The sequence below is a fragment of the Scleropages formosus genome, chromosome 14 (genome assembly GCF_900964775.1).
Source record: "Scleropages formosus chromosome 14, fSclFor1.1, whole genome shotgun sequence".
Taxonomy (NCBI): Eukaryota; Metazoa; Chordata; class Actinopteri; order Osteoglossiformes; family Osteoglossidae; genus Scleropages; species Scleropages formosus.
In genome coordinates, this window is record NC_041819.1 from 4,100,563 (window position 1) to 4,112,982 (window position 12,420).

Sequence of the window (12,420 nt, forward strand, 5' to 3'; positions counted from 1 at the left end):
ATTGCAGTCCCTCTCTGTACTGTCTTGTGACTCTGAAAGCACTTTGTAGTCACAATTTAGCAGGTTAGAAATCCATGAAGTGTGGGTCAGAATGCCAGAAAGCTGTTAACTATGTGCTGATCAATATTGTTCAGACACTTTCGCCTGTTCAACAATGCTATTAATAGTAAGAATGAAATGTCACAAAAAATCGATTCTTGACATCATTTATGTTTTTGCTGGAAACAGCCACAGACTTAAAGACTTTTTTCGGTTCAATTGATTATTTATTTCTGTTTTTTTTTTTTTTTTTTATCTTTCAACCCCTGCATTTGACGGGCACTTACTTGCAATGGATGGATGGATGGATGGATGGATGGATACTTCAATATTTTTACCACACAAACTAATAGTTTTGCTAAGTAGGAAAAAAAAAAAAAAACCTGTGACACAAAAGGCGCATACAGAAACATTTAATTCACATTTAACTCAGTCACTGTCTGTATATACTATTATGTCTTTATTTTTTTGCTTTGCAGATATTTGATATTTTATCTATCTTTTGCCAGTATTTCATGAAAGAGTTATCAGCACTTTATTTTCTTTAAAAAATAAAGAAACATACTATGGAAATATGTTTAGAACTCTAAATACAGTTTTCCATTGCTTGAGTAAAAGCCAATCATGACATAATTTTTCAGTCATGGAACTTCATGGACGTAAAGGTTGTATATACAATTAGTCAACAATATACATATTTGTTATATCAAAATAGTTAAAAATGGCGAGATAATGCAACGCAGTTCTGAGGTTTATGTTCTCCATGCAGGAGTTTTAACACATATAGGCCATAGTAATAGGGTACAGTCTATATATAGTAGACTATTATAAAGCAACATAGGCACAATAGCTGTGCTTATTAATTATGGCACAGTGTATTGGTGTAAGGGCTCAAACAATAGTTAGATACATGGTGACATCTTTTTGGCCCCACTCACAAGCAGCAAGTGAGATACTTGGCACTACTGGTTTATGAAGTGAGAGTGTTTTGCCTTGTGAACATTTTCAGAGTCATTCCTAAGCCCTTCTGTCATTTGAAGAAATACAACATTTCTGTGGGAAAATCACACTAAAATTTGACCAGTACACTCAGAATTGCCAAACTGAAAGGCTCAGGCAACTTTCTTTAAAAGCTCTCAGGTTGCTATGGAATGCATAGTATGGGATTATAGTTAATCAGACCTTTGACATTTAAAAGTGTGAACAATATTGTACTGCATAATAAAACTATCATGTTGTTTACTGGTTTTGTAATGCCACCACATTAAATATTCATAGAAATTAAAGTTTTTTAAACAGCCTCATTTTATACAGTGTGAAGCAGTTAAACATAATGGTAGTCCTTCAAATACATATGCAGTCTTCATGTTTTAACTCATATCTGCAGTTAAACCCTTTTTAAAATGAGGTCAGTTTGCGTGAGGGTATTTGCTCCAGCAATCATATATCAACCAGCTGAGTATGGCAAACATAATTCTGTTCCAAATACTTTAGTATAGCTACTTACCTGAGGCCAATTCAGTGAAGCTAAAATTAATTGTGATGGATGGAAATTAAGCAATATAAATATAAATAAACACATAAACAAACTTCACTCTATTTCCCTCAGAATGAATTTCTTTGTCAATAACACGTTTTGTTGTTGAAACCGCCAATATGCAGCGCTGCCCATAATTTTTACATGACATGATGATTGATGGTAAATTATGTCCCTACATATTTCTTTTTACCACATCTTTCATGCAAATGTTACATGATTAAATATGTACAGGGACTCTTGCAAGCAGGTGACATGGTAGTTAATGAATGACAGACACCATTTAAAATATCAGAATGGGTAAAGAAGATCACACACACACATTTTCTGAACCGCTAGTCCCAGACGGGGTCGCGGGGAGCCGCAGCCTAACCCAGCAACTCAGGCCGTAAGGCTGGAGGGGGAGGGGACACACCCAGGACAGGACACCAGTCCGTCACAAGGCACCCCAAGCGGGACTTGAACCCCCGACCCACCAGAGAGCAGGACCCGGTCCAACCCACCGCGCCCCCCGAGAGAAGATCATAATCAGAAATTAAATATAAACCTAGAGTGTACAATAAAGAGCATCATTCATTCATTCATTCATTCAGAGTAAGAAATTGTTAACGTAAGAAAACTACTTTTGCTTTATCTGCAAATACAGCATTGCTTGAGAGGATAGTTAGGTTCCTGGACTTGTGACCACAATATTTGACAATCACAGCCCTAGAGAAAAATGACTCTTCCTACTCTTGCCAAAAACTGAACCTTAATTGCTTCCATAATTGCTCAGCTGTGTAAAATTTTATCTTAATTTATGTTTTGCTTTAGATAAAAGGATCCGCTAAGCAAATGAATAATGAAGGGCTGTTGCATTAGTTGTAACAATGGCATTTAAGTTATTCAATTTTTGATGAGTTTTGGGTCTTTTTTTCGTTAAATACTCTTCCATAATTGATACCACACAATAGCTTCTCCACAAACCAGACTTTGTCACTTAAATCTTTCAAAGTGTCCATCTGCATGTTAAGATAGAATCATTGAGTGATTATGTACACGGCACACAATCTAATCTTTGTAGACTATCTCTCGTTGGTTTTTCTGGAGTACGGCTTTTCTGTGGACATTTGGAAGCACAGTTGCTATGAATATTTTGTTTTATCTATCGTATCCAAAAATCCAAATGTCCTAGAGCTCCTGATCTCTTTGTGGGAATTATTTGATTTTGAAAACCATTGTAAAGAGTGTACTTGTTCCCTTTTGTTTTAATGTAAAAAATACAGCCTGGATTTAAACTTTACAAAAGGTTACATTATAAGAACTGATCCATATTTATGTGGTAATTGTGTGAATGAATGAATTAATGAATTAATAAATTAATTAAATATTTAATTATTTACTTAGTTAACATTTATCTGGCTTTATAGGATTTAAGGAGATCAGACTAGAAATGGTTTAGATCAGAATCTATGACTTGTCACATTTTTGAGGACATCAAAAAATTGAACTGGTATTGAATGGCATTATCCACAAATATTGCAAGAACAAATTAAACTTAGTTGCACCTGTATTTTAGGCTAACACATTGCTGAAGGGTCCTTTTAAAGGCAGCTCACTTTCAGTGAGCTTGCTCTCAAGGGGCAGCTGGTAGTGTAGTGGTTTGAGCAGCTACCTTTGGATCCAAAGGTTCAAATCCCCTCTAAAACTCTTGAGCAAAGTACTTATCTTCACTTGATCCAGTAACATTCCCCAGTTATATAAATAGGTAAATAATTGTAAGTTGCTTTGGTGAAAAACATCAGCTTTGCAGTGAGCTGCTCTACAGGTACACATATTGAATATATATAAATTAATGAGTGAATGCTTCTTGTACCAGTGCAAACACTGTATAGCTGTCTCAGATGTGGATCAGGTTGTATTAATAGATCAAGGCTTTACTGCCTGAAAGTTTGTGGTTTAAGAGATCTTGTGTGGTATCTTTCTGAAATGTGTGTAAGTTGAAAGCTTCCGGTAAAAAATCTGGCAGTGTTTAAAAGGACAAAGAAATAATCAAACAAAAAAGGATAACAAAAGAAAAAAAAAGTTGTTTTTTGTAAAAGATAGAAGTGAAACATCTTAATATCTGCAGTATTTGTGATTATTCCAGTGGACAAAAGTTCTAATGAAAAGAATTTGTTAGTATAATTCTCTGAATGTGGACACTGCAGTGTTAAAATGCTGTGGGTTTATGAAAATATATTTCAAGCTCTGCTGCAGTCGAGGTTCATTACAGTTTTGGTCATTTTCACAAAAAGACAGTGATTTATGCCCAGGGCTCTGTGTAGCACAGCCTCATTAAACACAGTGATATTGTAAATCAGGAGATAATTACAGCATACATCATACACCTCTGAGCACAGTGATTTACTTGATTCCTTAAACCCATCATCATGGCCAGGATTACATATATACAGATTTATAAATTTATTATTTTGTTTTATTTACGGGGGGCGCGGTGGCGCAGTGGGTTGGACCGCAGTCCTGCTCTCCGGTGGGTCTGGGGTTCGAATCCTGCTTGGGGTGCCTTGCGACGGACTGGCGTCCCATCCTGGGTGTGTCCCCTCCCCCTCCGGCCTTACGCCCTGTGTTGCCGGGTTAGGCTCCGGTTCCCCGTGACCCTGTATAGGACAAGCAGTTCTGAAAGTGTGTGTGTGTGTGTGTGTGTGTGTTTTATTTATTTATTTTTAGTAAAACTTTATTTCAATTTTTTTTTCTTTTTCAAAATTTCACCCTGATTTAATGTAGCATGAAGTGGTATGGCCAAGAAAAGTTAAACCGGTATTATGCATTACATATATTGTGGATGAACATACTGTAAGAAATATAATAGTTTATACTTGGCTCTCGTAATATATTAGTTTACAGTGTAATTAATTTCATAATTTTGTATAAGTTAGGTAAAGGACATTGTGCAAGTATGTGACAAAATATCCACAACATCGAACAAAATTCAAAAAGTTAAAACACTGGTATAGTTTTATGTGGCTGACTTTGGCGCATGATTTCAGAATTTAAACTCAGTTCTTAACATTATTAGGGGAGGAAAAAAAAATACATTCAAGCTTTTCCATGTCTAATTATTTTCTTCTCTGTGCCTTTTACATCATTACCGTCACTGATGTTTATTTGTAACAATTCAAAGAGTACATTTCTAAATTAATAAACCTGTCTTGGATTTTTCATAAAGGGAACTTTAACTCGAGCCAGGACTGAACTGAATCCTGAATATCTGGACCTCCGATCCCGGACTGAACTGAACCCTGAATATTGGACTCCTTGCACACCTTTAGTGAGTACTCCTAGTCCAGACTCAGAAAAATATTACATCCTTCACTCATCTGACCAACTCCCATCCTCCCAATTCAACAAGATTCTGTAGTGTCCATTGCTTTAGTTTTCAACATTCTGATGTGTTACAGTACTAATGTACACCCTAGGTACATTATCACTAAACCATGAAAGTTGATCAATTTCTCTAACTTGTTTCACACATAAAAATGCCACAAAATTGTGCATTTGTTGCACAAACAAAATAGCATGCTGACAAACAATTATTTATGCTCTGGCTCACTGACTGCACAGTTAAAGGCATTTTCCCTGTCTTATCGTTTGTTATTTAGCAGAAATTAGTAATATCCATCCTAAATGTGAAATCTTATTAAAATGTTAACTCTGCAAACAATGTATAATATATAACATTATGGCATTGTGTATATTATTTACTGATCCAGTATGTGCATATAAACACACACACATACAGTATGAGAAAGGTGAGTTCACTTGCATGAAACTTTCATTTATTTATTTTCAGTAATTCACAGTAGTTTTCATCCAGGTAATTCATTTTAGTTATACTTCACTTTCTTCAGATGGTGAATGAAAGACTGCCCTGCTATCCATAGCCACGATGAAATGGCATGTTTGTCACATATACCATAATGACCATGCCTGGTGAGATTGCCATGAACTTACGTAAGTCATACAGTGCCCTATGTGAGTCATAGAGTTGATATATGATTTGCAGGGCAGTTTTCTTTTAATGTAGAGATCTTTAAACCATAACCTTTTTATTTTTTGTTTTTTTTCGCCCAAAAACAAACATGCATCTAAGATCAAAGGCTAAACTTCTAGACAGATGCACAGAACAAAGAGACTTCTCACTCATTTCCAGTATAAGTTGCATATATTCTCATTGGCATCATGCTTACTCTTTGTGTGAAGTGCACATGTTCTCTTCTTTTCTTGCTATAAGTTTTCAGTAAATTTATTAATTTGCATATGTGGCTGAGCAGTGAACTTCGGTACACATCTTTTCTTAGAGGTATGTTTCTGGGAGCCAGTTTGTGGATTGCAGCGTATGTGTCTAGACTTGTTTGGCGTCAGGATGGAAAGGTTGTACAAGTGGGCTGCACTGCATGTGTGAACTCTCCTTTCAATGATCAACAGCAACTCACAGTTGTCTCCCTGGCATCTCACCGCTCTCTAGGGAAACCCAAGTGGCAAGGAAGATGTCCATGTTCTGATAGTGTAGTGAGTACTTCCATTTCCAGCTGAAAATGTGGTTCAAGCTCTTGTCACTTGGTCATTGGGCCTTAAGATACCTGCCATATCCACTCTATTTTTGTCTCCGTGGTCTGTCTCTTAGGCCGTTCTCTGGGGTTGTCTCTGCCTCTTAAATCAGATTTAAAGTGGAACTGGACATTACAGATTTTGTTGCACTATTTTCCTTGTCAGTGCCATTTAGATTCTGGTGAGTTGGTGTTTAAAGGATAATTTTTCCCATCCAATTTCAATAACTGCTTGTTCAGAGCAGGGTCACGGTGATCCAGAGCCTGTCTTGGAAGTATTGGGCATGAGGCTGGGGCATAATACCCTGGCAGTACCCCAGTCTGCAACACTTTAACCACACATGGTCACTCAAACATTTACAGACTGCATGTTTGTTGGAGAAATCAGGACAGCCAGAGGAAACCCATGCAGAGACTCGGAGAACATGTACAATCCACGCAAACTGAGTAGTGATTAAATCCACATTCTCTCGCACCACACTAGCTTTGTGAGGCAGCAGCGCTCCTCACTGTGCCTGTGGTTCCCAGGTTGATTGATTGATTGACTGAATGATTTTTAAGCCCTTTCCAAGCTCTTGTTGTAAACTTACCTCAAATCTTATAATGCATGTTATGTTATCTCACTTTGAATCACTATCCGAAATGTAATAACGCATAATTGCACTTTAGGTTGTAAACCTATCAATAGTGACAAATGGAACAATCCCGTGATAACTGCATACACTGGAGAGATATTTAATGTTTGCTGGGGCTTTAAAAAAAATCAACATTTTATTTTGAAAAGTGGGGGTGCGGTGGCGCAGTGGGTTGGACCGCAGTCCTACTCTCCGGTGGGTCTGGGGTTCGAGTCCCGCTTGGGGTGCCTTGTGACGGACTGGCGTCCCGTCCTGGGTGCGTCCCCTTCCCCCTCCGGCCTTACGCCCTGTGTTGCCGGGTAGGCTCCGGTTCCCCGTGACCCCGTAAGGGACAAGCGGTTCTGAAAATGTGTGTGTGTATTTTGAAAAGTAAATTTGATATATAACCCATAAACATGTGTCCCAGGGAAACTGAAGATTGTTTAGCGGAGACTCTTTACTATTCGGACTTTTTAGAGTCCAAATCAGTTTGTGTCTGTCTTATGTCAGGCTGAGGGGAGGACTCAATCAGAAATATCTGTATTTATCTATTTATTTAACTTTATGAAAGGATCAATAGAATAGTGAATGTTCTAAGCAATGAAGTCAAAGTAGAATTGATTCAAGTAGAACAAAATGTTTTTGAGACGATTAGAGGTTCTAAAGTTTCATGCTTTCCAGAAGTTCTTACTATAAAAGCAAATTTTGTTGCATGACAATAAAAGGCACCAAGGCATCAAAGATAACAGACAGCAATGGAAATGAGCTGTGCAGGTATCTTGTTTTTGCCATTGTTTTCCAGAACACAATTCAGGCAGGTCTGCATCACAACCAGCCAGAGCTCATGCCCATTTCCCGGAATATTCCAGGCCTTTCGATGGAAAAGTGAGCACCCACAGGCCCAGCAAGATTATAACATCAGAGCCTGGTTTACCTCCCTATCTGCTCACTGAGACATTTATGTGGACAACATTAAGACTAATCAAAAGGAGGATGATACTGCTGTTTTTAAATATAATCTTGGTAACATGGACTATTTCATGGGAATGAAAGAGGCCAGATTAGCCAAACAGCCAATTATAATGCTTGTCAGGCCTTATTTGTGGATTCTGTGTTGCTCTGTCTGTGTGATTTGCATGGAATTACTGTCAAACAGTTTAAAATAGTCCCTGTCCTTCAACGTCCTAATTATTTTCCTTGCACTATTGACATATTCTAAGATGTTTAGTCCAAGCCAGTGCATGGTATCCTAAGCTTCATTCAGACAAAGCATGTCAAATCATTGAGTCCTAAATCATGAGGGTTAAATGACAAGGTCTATAATATAAATTATAATAACATCTAGAACACTTCTGTTTTTTTTTGTACAAGATAGGAAAATTAGATATTTATCTGATCTTGATTGTATGTCTGATATTTAGCCTTTTGTTCAGGTCATAGATTTCGATCAGGAGTGCATGGCCATCTAGCTGAATTTGATTTCCTTGTTCTATTAACAGCAGTATTGGTGGTTTCAGATAGCTGGCCTCTCCTCAAGGCGTTGAGAGAGAGATTTTTTTCTTTCTTTCCTGAGTTTGATGGATGGGCTCGATGGCACTCTCTGCCAAATACTTAAGTCTTAAAACCTTTGTCTCTGACAGGAAGGGCATTAGAGCGAGAGGGAATATTTATGATGCAGGCCAGCTCCATAGTAATGTTTTTGATCTAGCCAAGTGCATCCACCATAACGGCCCACATTAGCCCATTTGGTGCAAATGCAGTTATTGCTCTGACAGTTTCCAAATGGCAAGTCCAGAATGGCTAACACTAATTTAATATGTTTATTTGATTTCAGTGTACTGAGAGACAGAGGATATGCGTTCTTGTTATATAGACCTTATATGTTCCCCATTTGTATTCACTTGCTTTCAGAGGGAATAATTAAGATGTATGAACTAAACGTGACCTCAGAAAAGAATGGTTTGGAATGTAATCTTGCCATTTTGGTACTCTGTCAATGGCACTGAAGTCAGCCTCTTTTATGAAAGAGCAAGAGCCTTTGTCATTGTGATACAGCTTCCATTACAAATATCATTGTTCTTGGCATCTTTATTATTCCAGTGATTGTGCATTATCACTCCCATTCACTGTGCCCCCTTTTGTTCTCCTTTTTGTATTCATTGTTGTAATTTTGTCTTTATTCATTTCAGAAAAAAAATGGTCAACAGTTAGAGTTTACAGCCACTTATCTATATTTTAGCTCTTTGGCATTCTAGGGGTGTCATTTATAGCATGCATGCATATTGAGACTGACCATGTCAAATGTGCTTGAATCCAGGGCACTACAAGATAATATACTTCTGTAAATAAAGTAGTTTGAAGAATCTGCACTGCTTATTTAAAGCAGATAGCTTGAATAATGTACCTCAAAAACTCCAAAAAAAAAAAAAAGGTAAATATCTGTTACATACCTGAAATACCATGGCTATATTATTAAAATTCCACAGCTGCAAAATTTAAACATGTTAAGAACCTTTTTTTAGCTATTCTGATAAAAAGAAAGAATCTGATTGGGATAGCTTCTTGCTCATGGGTTTGCATAAAAGTTCCCTGCTTAAAAAAAATCCACCCTTTTGGGTTGTGCTTTGATTTAAATTAATTTTTACTTGATTTGAAAGCATGACCTTATTATGTTAAGAGGGAGCTTAAGAAGATTTTCAATATGCTCTATGTATCCATACTTATACTTACTTAATATGGTTATCTTTAATATATCTCCAACATTTTGTGTGGTGGACATATTTACTCCAGCTTAAGCATCAAAGGAAATATAATGCACTTTAAAAAAAATACCAGACAGATACTCAAAGAGGAAAGTAATCTGAAAATTATTTAAAGAAGGAAGGTTTGATGCACAGCAAATCTGTCAGATTTACGCTTACATAAAAATGAGACAGACATTGCCTTTCTTCCCATTGTACATGTATTTTTCACCAAAAAAGCAATCCTTTGTACATTTTAAATAACTTCACAGTATTTCCCAAAGGGGGTGTCTTGTGATGCATTTCATTTTACTAATTAAGTCCAAGGTAATTACTTCGAGCTTTGAAAGCTGTAGTTGTACTTTGTGGGTATGTCCGCCTGCACTTCGAAACAATCCTCCTCTGTAGGGTCTTCCTCTAAACACGCAACTTATCAAATCAAAATTATATTTTATTCCTGTTTTTGTGACATTTTTGATTATATATCGCAGTTTCTCATTAAATTAGTTTTTTGTCCTCAGGGATGTTTTCTGAGCAACATGAATAGTTAACAACAAAACATGTTAACAAAAAAGTATAGAAAAAGTGCAGAATGAAATACAGATATTACAACCTTATTTATTTATTTATTCAGCACATTGTACAAGTAAAATCTTAATTCCAGAAAGGAATATTAATAGATACACTGTCTACAAAGCATCTGAACACCCGGGTATTATACTTCAATTTGTGAAATTATGTTTCTTAGGCATATCTGGGAGTAAACTTATGTTTAATATGCAGTATTGAATGAGTTGGTCAGCATTAAATCGAACATAATCCATTCGGAACAGTATGGGATGTAATATGGCATAATATGTTGTTCACACTGATTATTCAACTTTTGAAAAAAGAGAACTGCATACACACAAGAAGTTTCAACTTTCAAGAAGTTTGGTATTAAAAATCTTTTTTGGTTATGGATTTTTAAAATATCTTTTCTATTTGCTTCTGCATTTTTATCTTCTCTTTGAATATGACTTTCATATCGAAACGAGAGGTAGAAGTAATAAACAGAAGGCTTTTTTTCTTATTATTATTTATTTGTTTTTGAATCGCATTTTTAATAGTACACTATAATACTAAAGCACTGGGTAATGGGGGAAAAAAAATAAAATCTTGCACAAAATATTTGAAAAGAAAGTTGCATGAATCAATTTGTTCAGTCCCAGTTCATCCTGCATTTTTATTGGAATCCCCATTAGTAAAGCATGAATGTGGCTTCCTGACGTGTACTGTTTGTGTTTTTATGACTTCTCTAGATCTGTCACTTGCCAGTTCCCAACAAAGCTATGTCTCCCATCTGCTCCTGGAATTAGCATTGGAAAGTGGGCATGCAGATGTGGCTAAATGTGAGGCGACACGTCCGTGAATCCATATAGAATTTTAATCAAGGAGTGGAGCAATTTCGTGAAGCCACTCAAAACACACTGTGCTAAACAATGGCTATGCAAATTGCAGCATTTCCTCCGCCAGTTAGAATGGAAAGTATTCAGGAGGTTCTTTCTGGAGCTCTTTGAGACTACGAAATGTTCTATGTGGGAAAACAAAAAAACAAGAAACAAATGATGGTTTGTATTCTGAAAGCCACAGCCCAAAATGTGAACCTGGGTCACTTAAGTACTTTGTGAATCACGATGTGTGCTTCAGGATTTCTTCCTGCTTCATTGGTTTTATTAACTTCACATTTCACGATTAAATAGAAAATTAAGTATTACTGGAACGTTTGGAGGGGGCACAACATTTGCTTCTTCTTTGTTTTAACAGAAAGGAAACCCATGTGTGTTGATTTTATATAAAGATATTTAAGACGGAAATCTACAAAGAAGAGCAGAGCAGAGTTAATCAGCTTTCCTACATATGAACCCACTTTTATCTTTAGGGAACTTTAGTTTTTAAAATGAACTCAAAGGTTAAAGTAAAAGATACGGAAATGCATCATGGTCAGCGAACCGCATGTTTTATGCTGCTCACTTTGTGATTAGCTGTTATTCATCTGCATACTCAGAAACTTGCTGGACTCAGTGAATAAGCTGCTGATTCCTTCAGAAATCAGTTTGGAATATTAAATGAAAAGATTGAGTGATTAATAAGGGTACAGGGCTGAATTAATAAATAACAGCGCTTGTAAGGAAAAGCACAGTCTCCTGTGGTCAGCCTCTACAGACCTACTGGTCTTTGAAGGCATCATTATCTGCTTCCATCGGTTTATTGACCTAAAACTTATGCCTAAGGGAACGCAATGTGTTGCTGTGGAGGATTGAACATACATGTACGGATGGATGAAAAAAGACTTTGAAGTTGAAATTCCATTTGAGAGAATTTTTCTGTTATGAATTTGATTTATAGGAAATTTTAGTCCTTGGGGTTATGTGTTTGTGCTTGTATGAAGAGGTGTATGATTTATTTTTTTTGAAATGCATAATAAAGTTTTGGGTGAATAGTGTAAAAAGAAAACTGAAATAATTTGTCACATCATTTTTCAACATACTTGGGACCAATATTGTGGGGTATTTTGTTCTGTATGGAAAATTAAACAGTGTCCCAAACAAGATTAAAACACAGTTGCATTCTACGTTAAGTCATCTTTTAATGATTTTTGCTGGGGATGAGCTATGTATGAAAGCTCCTCCTATCCATTAGTGACTGAAAATACACAGTGTTGCCTTCAAAATCTTGAGCATTATTTATTATGTTTTCATTGAAACCTATGAGCTGTCACTGTCCCCATTCAGTGATTGATCTCAATGGCTTGTTCTCCAAGAAATGATGAACATGATGTTGTCTTGCTTTTGATCCTGTAATAATAAATCATCCCAAAGCAAGGCACATTCACATGTAATAGGATAACATTTTAAGGC

General features: G+C 36.5%; 1 protein-coding gene across 1 annotated transcript in view; it reads left to right on the forward strand.

Annotated features, from left to right (window-relative positions):
* Nucleotides 1-12,420, forward strand: part of LOC108918283 (protocadherin-9-like) — a 131,869-nt gene that overhangs the window by 28,743 nt on the left and 90,706 nt on the right. Inside the window, exon 3 of the mRNA XM_029258037.1 lies at nt 4,785-4,886. Coding sequence (XP_029113870.1) covers nt 4,785-4,886 — 102 coding nt within the window. The remainder of the gene's footprint in view (nt 1-4,784; nt 4,887-12,420) is intronic.